Below are 18,690 nucleotides of genomic sequence, written 5' to 3' on the forward strand. Positions count from 1 at the left end.
AGTTCACCCTGGGGCCACTCGCACACCCACCCTTATAGAAACATCGTCTCCTCGGCTTCCAGCAACGTTACCACCACCTTCCGTTCCCATTCATTTCCATCCTCGAACCACCAGTCGAAGTAAAACTCCGTGAAGTCGTGATGACTCGGTGCTCTGTCGCCTTTCTTTACTCGGATTACATTTCTTGGCCTCTATCCGCTTACCAGTCCAGTTGCTCCGACGACGAAATCGATCCGTGCTTCCTGATGTATCCTCATGAGAGCGACGCGAACACCGTCGGGGTGGTTAATTCGTTATTTACCCCGCGACGGGTTCGGTGTTGGCACACGTGGCGCGCCATGTGACGCCCGGATGGGTCTGTCCAGTTGTCGTATATGCAAACACTTCAGCCAAAGCACTAAAAATTCTTGCCATAGAATCGAACCATCTGAAAATTAACACGAGGTTAATCTCTTTTATTTTTGGTACTACATTCCTCATTAATTTTACTCATTAATGTGTCTGCTTAATTGGAGGACCTTTCACGTGTAAAGAACAATTTTATAAGTTATATCATATTAAATTGATAATACCTATGTTACAGGGAGGAATAGATATGAGCTAGTGAGAAGATACACGGATAAGAGTTATAGGGGTTGGTATCCTGGCCCCTGTCCTCGTGAGTCTCCCCCTATTATCCATAAGAGGACTAGCAGTAGAGTATATCAAGGGGGAGTTAGCTCGAACAATATATCAGTTTACAATGATAAAAAGCAAACACGGGAAATAACGTGAGGAATTACTGAACCAAACAATATGTCCCCCGTCTCGGGGGATGCTGGGGAGCCAGAGAACACAGGGTATGTTTTGTCTAAGCGCTGTGCAACTCTTCTCGCACTTTATAATGACAATTGTTCTGCAGGCAGAGAACTTTTATCCTCTCACTATCTACAAACCTCGGGAACTATCTCATTATCACCTAGTCCAGCCAAAAAGACTCTCTCGTTCTACTTTTCCACCCTCGCTCCATCTGTCTCCTGGAGATTGACCCTTCAATTAAAACGTTGCCACGATTTCCGATAGAGTGACTATTCATCTTATGAACCAGCATCCAGACCCAAAATTGGTCGTGCCGTTTTGCTTCCGGCACGCAGCCTCTTCGCAGCAGTGCTTCTTGTGTGAGGAGTGACTAGTGAGGTATACTCAAGTGTCAGCACTGCTTCCGACCAGAGGAAGAGGAAATGCAAGAAGTATCAGAGTTAGCGAGCTGGAGGAGGATGGCACGAGGATGAAGAACAGGATGAATCATCGTGCACGTCGTGCCCGGGGCGCACTGGTGGTTCACTGGAGTAGTAGAGTAGCGGCTTTTTCCATTGCTCCTGGCTTTTACTCAGTGTCTGAGCATTCCACAAGAAAAGGACAGAAACATTGCTCGACTGGTATACGCTGAAGACACGTAGACCGTGGAGACACGTATGGCACGAGGGTGGATGAGCTGGTGCGACGATGATGGCACACTAGGTTGCTACGTACCTACCGAGCAAGAAGTAGACAATTCACAATTAGCAAACACAAACAGAGCTACGAGTGGTTTTCAAGTTGGTGGCACTGGGTATACCTATGCCTATGGTTAAGGATGGATGCTGGAGGCGCACACTAGCTGGGGAGATCCTGGATGCTGCCTTGTTGCCAGTCGCTGAGAGAGCCAAATAGAAAGAGAGGTACCCTCCTCTTATGTCTCTTTCACGTGCCTTTCCATCCGCTGCTATTCCTGACGCCATTCTCTCTGCGCTACTCTAAAATCTCAGCTCGACGTCGACGTCGACGTCTCTTTACCAGGAGACGTCGGAGTCGCGTGAGCCGTGTGTCTCTACGTTCTGCGTTAATCGTAACGGGTGACATCCAGGTAATTTATCAGATTTTCTTTATCACTTTTATAGTACCTGTCACGAAAAAAAAGTCTAATCTCAGTATCATTAAATAAATCAAATGATAGTCCATGAAATAAAAAATAATTATTATTTACCTACGAGAAAACTGATGTAAATCAAAACGGTTGTATTACATATTATTCGTACCACCCGTTATAGAGGCGCATCGGTCTCTTGCCGTTGCGTTGGAACACTTGAAGCCCCAACCAGTTACGGCAACAATAGGCTTTGTCTTCGCGCCGTCGGCGCTCGCAAATTGGTAGAAATCTTGATTAAAGGTGCAATTCCGCTGCTGCCTACGGACAAATATGAATTGTACCGAACGATTCTACCTTTCCGCATCCCCCAGGAGTTTCCCAAGATGAAAGTAGAAAGAATTCTTTCCTCTTACGCACAGTGTCAATAATGCTTGCCCATAGCTCCTACAGCTCAATATACGTTAACGCTCTAAGACATTATTTGGAATTCTAGGATTGAGCTTATTTGAACCATCTGGTATATCTTGCTTTGATGATTATTCGATTTCTCAGTGAGCATCTGATTAACGTCGATGATTATACAATAATGCATCCTCAATTTCTCACGAGCTCTTCGGCTCTATCACAAACAGAGTGACGCGTTTATTAATCCTGAATAACAACGCGAATAACGTTGAGATCGAGTACGTGTTCGCAGTCGCGTCCATTGCTGCGACTGATGGCGACTGACGGTATGGATGAGATTTGTGATTTATTTGTCACTCGCAATGACAAACAATTAGCGACACGTCGAGTTTCTGAATATTCGGATAATCGAGATCTCTATCGGCCAGCATCTTCCTCGACGTCATAGCCATCCCTTAGATTTAATCCAACAAAAAGTATATAAAGTGTCGTTAACCGTCTGTGTCATAGATCACCATGATTAACCTCTCCAGATTGAATGGGTAAAGTCCTAGAATATAATAGGGTTATGTAGCAGTGTCGAAGATTAGTGTAAAGTATGTTGTGACCTTATCCGGTAAATGAGATGAGACAGAAGAGATCAGGTCAGAATTGTTGGATATTCAGAAAGCTTCTGTCACCAGGAGACACGCCCAACCGTGAAAACTCAATATTTCCCGGAGGCACAATAACCGTGCGCACTCCGCATTCCGTTTCCGCGCGCCGCACTACGTTATCCGCACAACAGAGAACGTTCAGCGCCCGGATCCTCCATGTTCCTGGCGCATTATCCGGATCGTCAACGAGAATAGGTTTACTGGTTATAAATAGGGAGTAATCCTGTGCAGGGATTACGTGCAATTCGACGAGTAGATGCTGCGGGCATGACGTTCGCACATAGAAATTGTCTGGAAATAAGGCCCAAATATAATATAGGAACTAGACTATTCATAAGTTCTATAATGTAAGTATATATGTATATGTATATTGCTTGCTACTGAGTAAAAACAATAAATTACAACCTGGGTGTGAATATAGCCAGCTCTATCAGAAGTCTTTCAGTATTTCTCTCTAAGCCTCGTATTCCCTGATTTCCCCAGAACTTCAGGTTCCGCCCACACAGCGGCAAACAGGTTTACCGCTTGTAAACGGAAGTGTAATCCCGTGCAGGGATCCGACCAGCTGATTCGAATCAATCGACTGAATCGGAATCACTCTTCTTTCGTGCTTCGAACTTGCTTTCTCTCTGTCGTTTAACTGTGCTGAATATTCTTACCCTCTCTCTCTCTTTCTCTCTCTGTCTGGCACCCTATCCAGAATAGTATATAGAGCAGGCGAGAAGGTCCCAGGGAAAATGGAATAATAATGCCTTGTGTATGACAGATGTGACAACCTCCCGCAATAATCCGCCTACTGTCGACCGCAACCCCCCAATTCATTGGATGTATCGACGACGGGACGAGAAAGCGAGAGCAAGAGCGAAAAAGAGAGAGAGAGAGTCACATAGGGAGACCATGATACTCACGGATGAGAATTTCTCGATCAGATGAAACAGCGAGGTCAGTTTCGTTCTGAGAAACTCCAATTCTGGAACATTCACCTCCTGAAACATCTTCCATAGCTGGATTCATAAAACTGCATACTGGCATCTCCTTCTAATTTTGATCCCTCTAGCGTAGTTTCTGCCGAACTACGTACCCTCCAGGGTTTGCCGACTCCTGTAGTACGTTATGGGCTTCCACCACACCACAAAACTGAGTCAATTTACATAACGATAATTGAGCTGTACATGAAAGGCCATGGTTACCGTCCTATACAGCCATCCGCAAACGGGCTTTTGAATACCAAAATGAGGATTGATTTTGTATTTCGACTCACATCCCTTTATCATAAGAATTTCTCGTTTCCTGTCAATTTTTCATGAACTGCGTATCTATGATTTGAATGTATTTGTTCGATGTACGCAGTTCGATCAAGTTCTGTTTATTGCAATTTTTAGAAAAAGCAATAATGACTTCAAAGTTCTGGCTATTCAAATTTTTTTAAGTTTTACGAAATTCTTTGATTCTTAAATTTTTCATTCTCGCTAATATCTACCGTCGGGTTATTCACTTTGGTTTAACAAAACTACGTACCTGATTTCTGTTCTTCTTGTCCCTTTTAACTTTATTCTAAGATCTTAAAGTTCCATTAAACTCCTGCTAAATTAATTTTACTTCCTGAAATTAATTTATGTATTTTACATATCTATGAATCTGTGCTTCGCATTTACCTTAGGTCGGTAAGTCTGGGATGTCCACAAGATGTCGACATTCTTTGGCAGTTATATTTAAGTGGCGACAGTGTACCGACGCGCACCATTGGAATAGCTTCTTCTTTATCCTTTCAATGCGTGAATAAGCTAACCAGAAATTTGAGTGGCCCGTGGTTTTTTTTAAATCTGAAAAAACTATGCGTAAAACATTACAGACGTCATAAATCAGTTCTAAAGAACCTTCCTTATTGATCAATGCTATTTGCTCGTTCTTCTGCCTTCGGTCTGAATCAGATCATAAGGAGTATTGAACAGGTTTTAGAATTTGGGAGAATTATCTTCTCACAAAATAGATCTACGGTCTTAAGAGTGTGTTTCATCTCAAGCTGACCATGGGTAAGTTCCGAAATTCATTTCCAGTACTACAAGTATCATTATATCCTTATTTACAAGAAGCAATAGAGTGAGACAACGCTTTAAGCGAATATCATAATACCGGTGATATAGTTTCACTATCGTGAATTTCGGCCAAAGATCGCGCCTAATCAACTCTGTTCCAATGAAATATTGTTATACTGGAACGCGTACGCTGTATTCGGAGTATCCCCACGAGAGCGATACTATCTTACACTGTGTAATTTGTTGTCTTTTTCGAATTGAATTATGTATGCGGTGTGCAGGCCCAACAAAATTGTTGAGCCGCCGACAATTTATTACCGGCAAAACCCGTAATACGTCATTTGCATGTCTTAGAACTTTGAATGTAATTAAAATTTCATTTCATTTTCCAAGACGAATAATGTCCAGGCAGTGTTTCTTAATTCTCCCCTTCTAAATGTTATTCAATGACGAGATACTGGTCAGTAGCTCTCCTTTTTTAATGCTTCCATTGACTACGTTTTCTATACTTTTGTACTACGGCTGCTGATTAGAAAGAAACAAGGCTTGGCCGTCACCAGTCACTATCTCTTTCTTTCAGCCAACCATGTATTTCTATGCTTGTGCGTAGTCCATACTATATGTCGAAGCATATTCGCTACGGCGAGAAAGCCGAAAAGAAACGAAGAGGAGCATAGAAAGGAGTGTACAGCGTGCAACGTCCTGCAACAATTTTAGAAAAAAAATTCGCATGGGAAACTGTCATAGAACTCCGAAAAAACGGTAAATAGAGAAAGCGAGTAACCAATGATTTGAAAGGCATAGTAATTTAGATGTTTCGAGTTATTCAGAACCGTATAGAAATATGCTGCACGCATGATATTCATATAGTTATTATTCGTTTATCTTATAATATTAATGTGAAATCACTTTTGAGTTTCTTTGGATAATTGAACATGTGATACTTCTTTCGAGTTCAGTATTATTCTCTTATAAATTTAAAAGTTTTGGTTACATCAATTGATTTAAGCATTCAAACGTCATTGTATTCATTTTTATGTCATGTATCTGAAGAAATGTTTGTAACACATATAACATGGGTTTGAGATATATCTTTGGACTCTTAGAATAACATAGCAGCATAGATGACAATAAAATATTTATTCATAATGCAATCGTGGTTGTTACATTCAATTTATACAAAAATATTTATTTTTCAGTTTTGCATGTTCCAACACACCTACTGTTTTGTTATCACTGGAACGTAAGGGGCTAAGTTATATTAACAATTACTTTAGAAATTAAGATACGCAACAAAATTTATTATAACTTTATCCGTTATTTCAGAGTTAATTCATAATTGCATCATCATGGAAACCAGTGATGGTAATCTACCTTATATCCTGCAAGGCTGTATTTTTTATCTATTGGGTCTAAACTGGTGCTATGAACACGCAAAGCAACAGGTCATCCCAAAACAAGAACGTAAAGGATCAAGGAAAAATTGCAGCCAATTTGTGACAAATCATTCTGCAGAAGGAATCTTACAGGTAATAGCTGCTATGATAGGACTAACAGGTACCCTTGTAGCTGGTGCACCAAATTCTGAATCCCTCAAATTTGTTCACGCAACAATGTACTTGTTCTTTGCATTTTCTGGCCTGGTTGATATCTTGAATGGTTACTTTCCTTATACCATTGGAAATAGTCTTGTCAAAATGATTTTAGCGCAAAGCTTTTTTGTTGAGGGTTTCTTATTTTTATACACCGATCTGAATATTGTTATTACCAATATGTTCCTTACTGCTGTTGTCTGGATAACATCCTTAGCAGTTTCCATAGAACTTATTTATCCAGAAGCAAAACTTCTGAGAATTGTTATGACCTTGCTTCAGGGGTCATGGACTGCTCATATGGTTCGTGTTTATCAGTTAGAGTCACTAAACGTTGATATTACTTTTTCATGGCATATAACAGGTGCATTGGCTGTTACATTATGTATTATAGCTGCTACAAAAAGTAGACCTGGGATGGCATTTTCACTACCTCCTGAAATACCTGTTTATCAGAATGGTCCAGAATCTAATAATAAGTTTTAATTATTCCAGAAACACATTAATGATTTGTTATCAATGACAATGTTATTTATCTCAATCAGTATAACTTTATACTACCAACAGATATATTTCCTGTTAGCAACACCATGAATTCACTAAGGAAGCATACTTAATTCTAATACCTTATTATTGAGAATCTTTTAGAAAATGTGATATATCATTACAATTCTTTCAAGTCAGTACTTTACATTAATTCGTTTACTATAAAAATGACATCAAGATGGCTTAATTTTAAATTATAATAACTAAATGCTGTTTTACTGTATATAATAAATATTTTCTATTTGTCTTAACATTAGCACTTGCAATGTTTTATTTTTTCGTCCGTATATAGCCAAAATTTTTGATCTTCTGCCGCTCTCTTATGGCGCAGTCGCACCGCCAAACGCGCGTTACAACCAATGGTATAACACGTCCACAGGAATTCATATTTTATTAGTCGGGACTTGCGTTCAAATGCGCGTGCGGGAGTGTGACTGGGCCCTTAGATACATACAATCAGCCACACTCGTCGAAGGCGACTCTCGATCGACAACCCCAATGTGAATTCACGTGAACATATCGCACCATTGGTCGGCAGTACGCGTTTGTGGAGTGTGACTGGTCCTACCAATAGTTTCGTGCAGGCGTTTTTACGTGCTCCGGAACACTATGGGTACAGAGATATGGGTATTGTTTGAAAATGAGCGGAAAGTACATCGTTGCTTCTCTATTTATTTCATGCATTTCATCGAGACACAACGTGTTCTCAGCGCTCTCGGCTCATTTTCGAACACACCTATAATACGTTGGAGCACGTAAAACGTTTGCACGAACGAATATATTAGGTTTGGTCTCATTACTTCCACATTTTGCACTTTTCAAAAAGGGCAGGTTCTCATTGCTTACTTTAAAATATTATCCAATAAGAAATTTTACTTTTTGAAAAGTGCAGAAAGTATTGTATAAGTAACGCAACAAACATATTGTTTATAGTTCAATGATACACCGATCGAAGAATCGAATCGCATATCGTTTTTTTCATTTTTCTAGCAAACTGTGAACTATCAAACATTCTTATTAGTTAATTCATACTATGAAATGATTCTGCTTCGATTAGTCCCCTGAAAAGCTAATGCCCGTTTCTTCCGACCTGGTTTAAGCCTGGTTACATTTTTTAAATATAGTTTTAACATAGGGTAACTAGATTTTAAACTTCGATTAACGTTGGAGGAAACGGGCATAAATCCGATTAGAAACAAAAAAAGTGCCGGCCAATTTCACACTAGATTTTGATTTTGATTCTCTAAAAAACTATTGACATCAAACATGTTTACTGACGAACCAACGAAAATATAGCATCGAATGTCGGCATTTTGGAAAGCGCAGACCGAGTCGAAAATAAGACCTCCGTAGGAGCACATCCTTGTCTCCTTTATATCATTGCGTGCCAGGTATTTTCTATTTTTGTCTTTGTGAGATCATGTTTCTTTTTTTGTTGCTAACTGCACACGTTAAGTACAGACTGAACTGAAAGTTACAATTCACAACCATAGTGAATTTTTTAATATCTTTACAATTGAACGTATGTACTCTCAATACTAACTTTTGAAAGAAACTATACATTCTGCGAGATTTTGGCATGCGTAATACGGATTCGAATTGGTTTAGTCCAGTTGTCAGTTCTAATATACATTTCAGTGACTGGAATAGGAAGAAGCTTCAACGCAGATTGAAATGTCGTCAGACCGTTCTTGAGCATTATTAGAAAGACACTCGCAAGGGAAACAATTGTTCATAGAACTTCGAAAAACAAGGTAAATAAAATAATTGAGTAATTAATGTTTTGAAAGGCATAGTTAATCAGATATGTTTCGAGTGATTTAAAGTAGTACGGAAAGATGTTGCACACATGATACTCATGTAGTTAGTCATTTATCGTCTAACTTAAATGTAAAACTACTTTTAAGTTTTCATTGAAAAATTGAATATGTACTACTTCTTTAGATTTTATTCTCTTATAATTTAAAATATTTTTATTACATCGTGTTTTTTTTTAATTCGGCTTATTCGTAAATGATATAAGCAATGTAGAATAACAACCACTTCATTATTTCTTTTATTGTGTTATCTCTGTCATCTCTAATATATCGCAGTAAGCTAAAAATAAAATTATAGTTTGTGATCCGCAACTGCTTATAAGCAATAACACAAACCTAATTAAGAGATAATGATTACACATTACTGAGTGTTTGTTTCATACCCATGCTGCAAGTATGTCAGTATTTATTATCATGTATATGACAAAGATATAATGATATTTGAAGTGTCAGCAACATATATTTCAAAAATCTTGTTAGACTTTTAGAATAACATAGTAGCATAGATAACAGTAAAACATTTATTCAAAATTCCGTCATAAGTGTTGCATTCAATTTATAAAAAATTTTTTTTCCAGCTTTGCCTGTTCAAGTACATCTTCTACAGTTGTGTTATTATTGGAATGTAAGGTGCCAATTTATATTAACAATGAATGAAGTGATAAATTTGTATTAGCGTGGAAATTAAGACACGCAACAAATTTTATTATAACTTTATCATTTATTTGAAAATTAATTTGCAGTTGCATCATAATGGAATTTTTGGGTGCTGATCTACTGTATATCCTGCAAGGCTTTATCTTTTATGCATTTGGTCTAAAGTGGTGCTATGAGTATGCAAAACCACAAATCATTCCGGAACAACAAGAACAATATGATGCTGGAAAGATTGTCGGATTAAGAAAAAAGTGCTGCACATTTCTAAGAAGTGTTCCTCTAGAAGGAATCTTGAAGTTAACAGCTACTGCGATAGGACTGGCAGGTACCCTCACAACTCATATGATAGATTTTGGAGCAATATCCCCTAAAGTTGCTAACTCAACAATTTACTTGTTCTTTGCATTTTCTGGCCTAATCGATGTCCTTAATTTTTATTTTCCTTACAATGTTGGAAATGGTCTTGTTAAAATGGGTTTGGTACAAAGTTTCTTTGTCGAGGGTTTCCTGTTCATGTTGAACAATATTGGGCATGATTTTATTATCAATATCTTCATTGCTGCTACTGCCTGGATGACATCAATTGCAGTTACATTAGAACTTGTTTGGCCAGAAGCAAAACTTTTGAGAGCTACTATGACCTTGCTTCAAGGAACATGGACCATTCATATGGTTCGTGCTTCTTATTTTGAAATTGTTCCCGAAGTAGCTCTTGTTTTTACATGGCATTTAGCAGCTGCGTTTGCTGTTATTTTATGTGTCGTAGCTGTGACAAGAAGTTGTACATCCAGGATGCGATTTTCAAATCCTCCTGAAATACCTGTTTGTAATTATCAAGAATATTGTGATAAGATTTAATTATTGCAGAATAACATCAATGATCTGTTATTGATTACATAACATTATCATTCTCAACCAAAATAACTTTATAATACCTATATACATATACACACTTTGCTTTACAAACATAATGTATTCACTAAGGATGCATATTTAATTTTAGTGCCTTATGATATTATCAAGATAATCTTTAGAAAGTATATGATATATAACTCCAATTCTTTCAAGTTGGTGGCTTATATTAATTAATTTTTTATAAATACTACATGAAGACAAGTTACAGTTAACAAAATATTTCTTTGTTCACTGTATTAAATAAACATTTTCTATTTGTCTTAAAATTTGCCCCTGCAGTGTTTGAAATATCCATGAAGCGCACAATCATTCACTAAATCTGCAGTATTACCATTGCCTGAAGAGGTAAATAGACTGGGCATCATATGGGACATAGTGACATGCGAGGCTGGATGAATAGACACCTGTAAATGGCTTGACCCATTGAAGTGCTATGTAAATTCCAGTAGCGGTTCAACCCTGTGCCATGCAGTGCCTCACGTGAGCACCGTGCAATTGGCCGAAGCGCGAGGCATATCTGATTTTAAAATACGGTCATTGGCTTAGCGCTTGTACCATTACGGATTTAGGTTTGCCAAAAGACATGAGTTCGTGTGCATTACGTTGGAATTGTACTAGCCGGAACAATGAATTACGTTTAATTCGAATCAATCGGAGTTTCAGTTATCCGTGGAATCTTTGGTCCTGAATCCCTCGGTTAATTGGAGTTCTATTGTATATACATATCTTCTACATATTAGAATTGCGAGCCTCGGAATACACGAGCACGTAAAGTCTATTTATTTTCAGTCAAAGGAATTTTCTAAACCTACAGATGGTCAAATGACAGCAGTAATATACAAAATGCACAACAGTCATCTGGCGCCTCTAGTGTGAAAAAAAGAAACTTCTGAGTTCTCGTTTGGAGCGCTGATTTTTTATAGTACGCTTGCGTAGAACACTGACCAAGCCCACGGACGTGTACAGAGTCACAGTAATGTGTCATTTTTCTAATAACGAACTTTTTCACTGAAGAAATATCGCGTGCGAATTAGAATCTGGAAGTTAAAATATATATTTCAAAATATTGGCTTCAGTGATTAATTTAAACGGAAAAAATGGTAAGTTGATATCTATAGAATACTAATGATGTTATCATAGCGACAGTAACACTTTCGCATAGGTTGGAGTACACGTTATCTTTTATGATGAATATTGAATTGAGTGTAAAAGTGTTATGAAACATTTTTTCGTTTTTACAGTCGCTGAAGCCCTACTTAACAGCCGTGAGACGCACTCTCACTGCTGCAATGTGTGTTGAGAATTTTTCATCACAAATTGTTGAGAAGCACAATAAACCAGAAGTGGAAGTTAGGGCAAGTAAGGAACTGCTCCTTACGCCAATTCTCATAAGTCGAAATGACAAGGAGAAGGTACTCATCGAATCTAGTATAAATAGTGTAAGAATAAGTATCGCAGTTAAGCAGGCGGATGACTTGGAAAAAATCCTATGTCACAAGTTCACGAGATTCATGACCATGCGTGCTGAAAATTTTTTAATTCTCAGAAGAACACCCATAGAGGTAGGCAAGAATTACTGTATTTATGTCAAATATAGTGTACAATCTACTATAATGTATTCATTTCTGTTTTCAGGGATACGACATTAGTTTTCTCATAACAAATTTTCACATCGAACAAATGTACAAGCATAAAATCGTTGATTTTGTTATTCATTTTATGGAGGAGATAGATAGAGAACTCAGTGAAATGAAACTATCAGTAAATGCCCGAGCACGTACATGTGCCGAAGAATTTTTAAAGAGGGTTGGTATTACTAACAGTCATACAATGGCACTCTTAACTATATAATATTTCATTTAGTTTTAGGTGGTACGATTTAGAAAGTGTTCCAGAATAGTTGCTGCAAAAACAAATTCTATGCAGAATGAAAGACAGCATGGCCATTTTTACTCTCCTCAACCCTTTTCCTTAAATCCTTTACACCCTCTTCCTAGATAAAAAAAAATGTACGTAATCCTAATACCACTAAACGGCTAGATGTCTTTAATGTTAATTACTGCCAGAACCGACTTTAAGTCCGACGGAAAGGTGCGAGAAAGTCATCGTTGATTGTAATAAATAACGAGTGACAATTATGGAGCTTTGGACATCCTCCACTCCTCGTAATAACAATGTTACTCAACATTTTGTGTTCTACATTTCTTGTATTTGTAATAAAGTTATAATCTCACAAAAAAAAAGGATCCCAGATAGTGATATCAGTATAATCGTGCGTACTATAAATCCCCTCTCAATTGTCAAATGCAATGCGCATGCGCGCCGCATGTCGCCGCGATTTTATTTAAAGTTCGAGCCCACCACTGGCATTTGCCGGTGCAACCATCTTTGATCGTTATGCAGAAGGGTACTTCGTCGCGGACGAACTCCGCCTCTCGATGACAGCAGTGATGTACGCCTCACGAACACATTGCATTTGTATAAGAAGGAAAAGTGGGGGATAAGAATTGAGAATCAGAGGTCTTTTCGATTCCGGAGAATCCGTCACGTTCGCCAGGAATCTTTTTCCCGCGGTAGGGTAGGGTTGGCAGCAGTTGCCAATCGGTCGATCGTTTTCACGTCAGTGACACTCGGGAGTCCTTGGGCCATCGTTACATTGTTTTACAATGTAAGAACACAAAAAGAGAGTAAAGTCATTCGTAAATAAAGTTTCTAATAATTGGATACGCCAAAAACATTGGGGCTACGACCTAACCAGTGCTCCATTTGTAATCTAACAGATGGGACATTTATTGTCGGCCATGTCAAGAGAATAACTTTCCCGTAAACGCAAATCAAATTATTAATTACATATTGTTCGTTATACCCTGGTGCTGTATCTTTAATTATTATAGGTACAGGAGCAAAGAGTAAACATCCTTGGAGAGGAATACACAAGTGCAGACACGTCTAGACGCTGGGACTCGCATAATCAAAAATACGCCACACGGAGACGTCGACGTTGTGCGAACGATTAGCAGCAGACGCGTCGGTGTAGGATGCTGCTGTTAGCGTAAGAGTGAAACCTCGGTGTAGCAGACAGTGAGTTCTCTCGGTTGGGAGTCTTGAGTTTGCGCGAGGACCCGTCGGGTTCACGCCGACGCCGAAGCCGAGTGCGACGCCGACGCAGCGTTTTACACTGGGAGTCGGCGTAGTCTGGGACTTGGCGTCTCCCGATCGGGAACGGGAACGGGAACAGGAACGAGAACGACGAGAACGGGCTAGTCGAGTGAGGAGTGTGGCTCGCGTTAGATAGGATGCGTGTGCCTGGGTGCGGTGTGCCACCACCCAACAAGAGAAAAAGTCACAGCAAGAACAAGAGGGACGGCAACAAGGAGAAAATCGCCGTCGAAGAGGATTGGAGAGAAGATCAGGAGCGTGCCCCAGATCACCACCTTCGTCAAGGAGATCATCTACAGAGTAATCAGGGCACGATAGCACCAGGACCAGGATACTTTACGACGCTTCATCCCTGCACCGCCTTAAGATACTCCACGAGTACAAGAATCTCCTGCTACGTCATCACCAGGAAGTCAGGTTCCAGTTGCACGAGGATCACGCCTCATAGTCTTCAGTGTCTTCCCGGTACCGATCCGCACAGTCCTCCTAGTCGTCGCCTGTATCGTGTCTGTCGTCGTCGTCCTTACCGTCATTATCTTCACCACTCTCGGGTGCATCACCACGAGCACCCGGAACAGCAGTACAAAAAAGCCCGAGAACTACTCCGCACCAGGTGCGCTGCCACGAGGTTCCCTCGCGTGTAGCCCACCGTCGGGCCGGCCTCCTAGTCGTCGTCACGACGTTCAGGACGCTTCAGCTGGGGCAGGAGTGCTACGGTGCGAATCGGCTTCAGCCTGGACCGCCACCGTCTCAGCTACTCATGTTCATCCCGGATACCCTGAGGAGCTGCATGGTGGAACCGGATGTCTCGACATACCTGCAGGCCCCTTCCGTAGGACAGGTGCTTCCTTAATTAATCTTAACCCTCAATATTAATCATATCCACTACCACTTTGCATCCCCATTCCTTAATCTAAGCGCGCTTCCAGTCTCGCGCCCGAAGCACGTGGTCAGGATGCTCGCCAGCCCTTTTGACAGTCAGCCACTACTCGTCATTCAAAAACTAAGCGTTATCGGCGCCAGACACGCACCCTCCTCGAGCACGAGGTGCGCACGCGAACGCGCAAATCCAATTCGAACTTTATCCATCGCACCAGGTATACTTAACCTCCCGGTGATGACGTTCTGGACAGGACGACGTGTCTTTTTTTATTGATGATCACATTTTTAACGAGTAACTCCTGACTCTTTTTTTAAAGACAAATTCTCTACGTGTTCCCGCATCTTGTACTGGCTCTCTAAAGGTTCACCAGGTTCATCGCACCTCATCAACCTCTACGTCATCCACCTCAAACTTAGAACGGTCATTAGCGTCGTACGCGACATTTATTTGGTCCCGGGCGACTCTCGAGCATCCTGTCTGCCTGGTGCTCTTCTTGGTGCTTGCAGCCTAGGCGGTAACCTCTGGCACGACTTTTCTTTTACATTCTTCTGTCCAAGCTAAGGAGCAGCTTTGGTCTTGCCATTTTAATCATGGCTTTATCATTCTTCATTCGTCTCATCCTCCCACCCTGATTCTCTTTGTTCTAATTTCTCCCTGGTCCAGAGTGTCGCGCTAGACTTACCACGGCTGCGTAGGCATGTACCTAGTTACATACGTGACCACGTTTCTATGTCTATGCCTAGTGTCTATGTTATGTCCCGCCAGACGGAGAGGAGTTTGGCTATCGATCGCCTGCAGCAGCAACCGCGTGGTCGCCTCCCTCCTAGACCTCCTCTTCCGCTTCCTCCTCATCCTCCAACTCTTTCTCTCATTCCCCGAGCCACGGTTCGACGCTGCAGACCCATACTAGTTCTGCATGCTCATCTCGTACTCCATCCCCCAGGAGGTCTTCGACGACCTGGTCATCCTCGGGGAGTCACTCGTTAGACGGCTCACGAGAGGCTCAAAGAGGGTTAGAATAGCGTAAACAGATGATACTTCATATACCGTAGATCAGGATAATGAGGAAGAGGATCTTGACGCTGATGATGATGAATTGCTAATGATAAAAAAAAAAGGAACAGCAATCGCGCTGTAGCAGAGTCACCAGGAGTCGTCGGTTCGAGGGCAAATCTAGTAAGCTAGGACACGAGCTATTAATAACTGTTTGGGGTGCCGTACCTGGCCGCCGCGCGGTGCCCGCGGCGCGTCTTGCGTCTAGAACGGCGCGTCTCGTCCACCGGCGTCTCAGTGTCGTCGCGACGACCGACGTCGTCTCCGTGCTTGCCGACGGACGTAACGTAACTCGCGTTAATATCGAAACGCGAGGACCGCCGCCGCGTGTGTCCGGATATATACGTAGTCGATTTGGTGCGCGCCGATCGGTAAAACGCGAAGCTATTCGAAGTAATCCGCTTCATTGTGAAACTTCATCTTCGACACTTGATCTGCGACTCTCACTTCGTCCTCTTCCTTGGTACCGATCTTTTCCAACTCGTTTTTCCATCAAGAATGAATAAGCATCGCTGTTCATTCTTGATGTACAGTTCATAAATATAAAAATCCATGCACGCCTATCGCTCTCATAGCTCAAACGTATCGCTCACGTAGCTCAATGTTCGCTCACGTGGCTCAATGTCGGCTCATACGGCTCGCAGTCTTCTCTCACGCAGCTCAACCTGCACTCGCACAGCTCACTGTTCGCTCATACGGCACAACGCTCGCTCACGTGGCTCAATGTTCGCTCACGTTAGGCGGAACGCTCGATCTGAGCCGCATTGAGCTACCTGAGACTGAATATCGCACCAAATAACATTGCTCGGTACTTAATGGTTAGCTGTATAGCAGTCGGACGACAACAAGCCCGTTTCGAAATTCTCGAACACCGCGCATTAACGCTAGCGACACGCGATTACCTACACCCGGGCGGTATCGTGTCCCCAGTGGAACCACGGACGGAGCCGTGTGCGAGGAAGATATTTATATTTTCGAAAGCAGCAATTCGACCGGGTCGACGGACATTTTTGCGCAGCGGCCTCCATGCTAAACTGACTCAGCTGAGCTCGTGTTGCCTACGCTGTTCCTGGGAGCTGTGCTTTTCTCGTTTTCCTCATATTTCGCGTCGGTTCCAGCATCCGGCATAAGATCAACAACAATAACAACAGCTCTCCTCGCGAGAAGCGCGTCCTCTCCTCTCTTAGGGGCAAAAAAAGAAACGCAAGACGCCCACGTATCGCAGAAACGAGTAGGTGGTCAAGAGACGTGAGCGACACGATAATCGCGATAGTAGTCGAGCGCGAGACGGGATTTCGAAAAAAACGACGTCGCGACGCTCCATCCTTCACATTCGATTAAGCATCACCCTAGTCAATCCCATGAAAACAAGTATGAGCAAGGGGTACCAAGCGATGCTCGCGTCCTTCTCAGAGGAAGAGCTCGTACAAGTAATCATTAAATTTATCCAGGATGAAGGGTTAAAGGTCACGCGGTCTAAAAGTAAACCAAAAAGACAAAATCAGCGAAAGTGCGATATATAAATAAATAAACACTCAAAGCGTCCGTCCCGGACTGCAGTAAACGTGTGGGGTGGTAATATCGAAGGGGATCCAGGCGGTTCTCGCAGATGAGGCCAAGATTGACCTACGAGCGAGAGGCGGAGGAGTATCGTGACCCATACGGCTACTGCGAGAATCGGTGCTTCTGACAGCTGGACCTCCAGAGGGATAGAGAGACGGTAGTGTGCCACAGCGGCCGCAGTGCTCGCGAGTACTCGATGGTTGGTGTCGTTATCGCTTATCTAAATATCCAACATCAGCACCAGGCGCACACGCACTCCCACACGAGCCATCCAAACCAGATCCCATTCAGACCCATGAACTTGCATGCTAACACCAGTGTTCGCTCAAACGTCTCCATCATCCAGCCAAGACACGTGGCCGGCCACAATTGGCTAGCTATATGTACCAGGCTGTTTAACAACAGTGCGCACAACACACTGGAGACCATAGACAGACAGGGTCCTTTGGCCGAGACTTTGGACAACGTAGCAAAACACCACGCGCTCCCTAGTCACTGTGGATGGGCCGCATGTGCACGTGGTCTAGGATTCCCGGAGCAGGCGCAAAATGACACGCACCTCCTTGCTTTCAGGATGAGTTCCATCCATTCATTGAGGCCCTCCTACCGTTCGTGAAGTCTTTCTCGTACACGTGGTTCAACCTACAGGCAGCCAAGAGGCGATACTACAAGAAGCACGAGAAGCGGATGAGTCTCGAGGAGGAACGACAGTGCAAGGAGGAGCTGCAAGTGAGTACAGAAGACGTCATCTATCTGATCTATTTAATTACGATTATTTTCTTTTCTAATCTACAAACCCATCCACGACGACCGATAGATTTCATGCAAGACGCGGGTTCAACATTTTTTTTTTCATATACCACACGCACCCCGATACAACCTCGTAGAAGACGTCGGGTACCGTAAACGTTGTCGCGTCGTCTTGCACAACCCTCTTTCGAAATCCGTTCAGAAAATTTCACCGGTTAAGAGTAAAAAATAATGAGGTTCGAAACTATTTCTGGCGCTGAACGACCTCGTGACGTTGTGCCGCCCAGGCAGTGGTTCTCATTCATATCCAAGACCGATCTCGACGTCCCGAGTATCAGCTAGCACCGACCCTTTGGTTGAGCTCTCTGTGTACACGGCAGCATCTTCCATCGGTACCAAATTCTCTGACTGCTTATGCAAACGATTAGCTCGAGTGCCCTCAGCGACTGGTCGCAAGACTCCCGCTCACTTTTTTTTTACACTATTTTCCTTCTTTTTTTTTTATCTCTCCCCGTCTTCGTTCGTACCCACCTCCTCGTCATTCGTCCCTCTCGACCCTTTACCCTGGACTCGTGCTTCCCTTTCACCACAACTCGCATCCTCTCTACAGCCAGCGGCATTTCGGATCAATATTTTAATCCCGCGATGATGCGGGTATTTAGTCGATGGACTGACGGATCCTCGTGAAAGGATTCGTCGAAATCGATATATCGCATCGTCGCAAATTGTCGTCCTGGTCCGAGTCTAGATTTTTTTTTTTTTTTTTTTTT

General features: G+C 42.1%; 3 protein-coding genes across 8 annotated transcripts in view; all 3 read left to right on the top strand.

The window, feature by feature from the left end:
* Positions 1-4,637: 4,637 nt before the first annotated feature.
* LOC107273355 (transmembrane protein 45B) lies at positions 4,638-10,778 on the top strand. Of its 5 annotated transcripts, XM_025090702.1 has the most exons (7): positions 4,873-4,982; positions 5,566-5,747; positions 6,185-6,228; positions 6,312-6,514; positions 8,762-8,877; positions 9,519-9,565; positions 9,684-10,778. In XM_025090702.1, the coding sequence occupies exon 7, from the start codon at positions 9,694-9,696 to the stop codon at positions 10,453-10,455; it is 762 nt and encodes a 253-aa protein (XP_024946470.1). In that variant the 5' UTR covers positions 4,873-4,982; positions 5,566-5,747; positions 6,185-6,228; positions 6,312-6,514; positions 8,762-8,877; positions 9,519-9,565; positions 9,684-9,693; the 3' UTR covers positions 10,456-10,778. The 5 variants fall into 5 exon arrangements, with proteins under 5 accessions (XP_024946471.1, XP_015606946.1, XP_024946470.1 ...); XM_025090703.1 differs by lacking the exon at positions 9,684-10,778 and having other exon boundaries at positions 4,638-4,982; positions 9,519-9,570; XM_015751460.2 differs by lacking the exons at positions 8,762-8,877; positions 9,519-9,565; positions 9,684-10,778 and adding an exon at positions 7,073-7,529 and having other exon boundaries at positions 4,638-4,982.
* Positions 10,779-11,434: 656 nt separating this feature from the next.
* Positions 11,435-12,755, top strand: LOC107273384 (actin-related protein 2/3 complex subunit 4). Its single transcript, XM_015751538.2, has 4 exons — positions 11,435-11,612; positions 11,754-12,074; positions 12,148-12,318; positions 12,376-12,755. The coding sequence occupies exons 1-4, from the start codon at positions 11,610-11,612 to the stop codon at positions 12,379-12,381; spliced, it is 501 nt and encodes a 166-aa protein (XP_015607024.1). The 5' UTR covers positions 11,435-11,609; the 3' UTR covers positions 12,382-12,755.
* Positions 12,756-13,010: 255 nt separating this feature from the next.
* The window catches only part of LOC107273381 (nuclear factor 1 B-type), a gene marked incomplete in the record, with an annotated part of 29,762 nt that continues 24,082 nt past the window's right edge, over positions 13,011-18,690 (top strand). The window contains 3 exon segments of one of the 2 annotated variants that reach the window (XM_015751531.2): positions 13,011-13,335; positions 13,407-14,512; positions 17,744-17,899. In XM_015751531.2, the coding sequence (XP_015607017.1) occupies positions 14,432-14,512; positions 17,744-17,899 (237 nt within the window). 2 annotated transcript variants of the gene reach the window in all.

The sequence above is a fragment of the Cephus cinctus genome, unplaced genomic scaffold, assembly GCF_000341935.2.
Source record: "Cephus cinctus unplaced genomic scaffold, Ccin1 Ccin1_scaffold1583, whole genome shotgun sequence".
Classification (NCBI taxonomy): domain Eukaryota; kingdom Metazoa; phylum Arthropoda; class Insecta; order Hymenoptera; family Cephidae; genus Cephus; species Cephus cinctus.

Excerpts from the sequence above, each read along its gene's own strand:
- LOC107273355 (XM_025090702.1), top strand. The coding sequence starts at position 9,694 with ATGGAATTTTTGGGTGCTGATCTACTGTATATCCTGCAAGGCTTTATC.
- LOC107273384 (XM_015751538.2), top strand. Across the intron at positions 12,075-12,147 it reads TCAGAAGAACACCCATAGAG|GGATACGACATTAGTTTTCT; the intron begins GTAGGCAAGAAT and ends TTCTGTTTTCAG.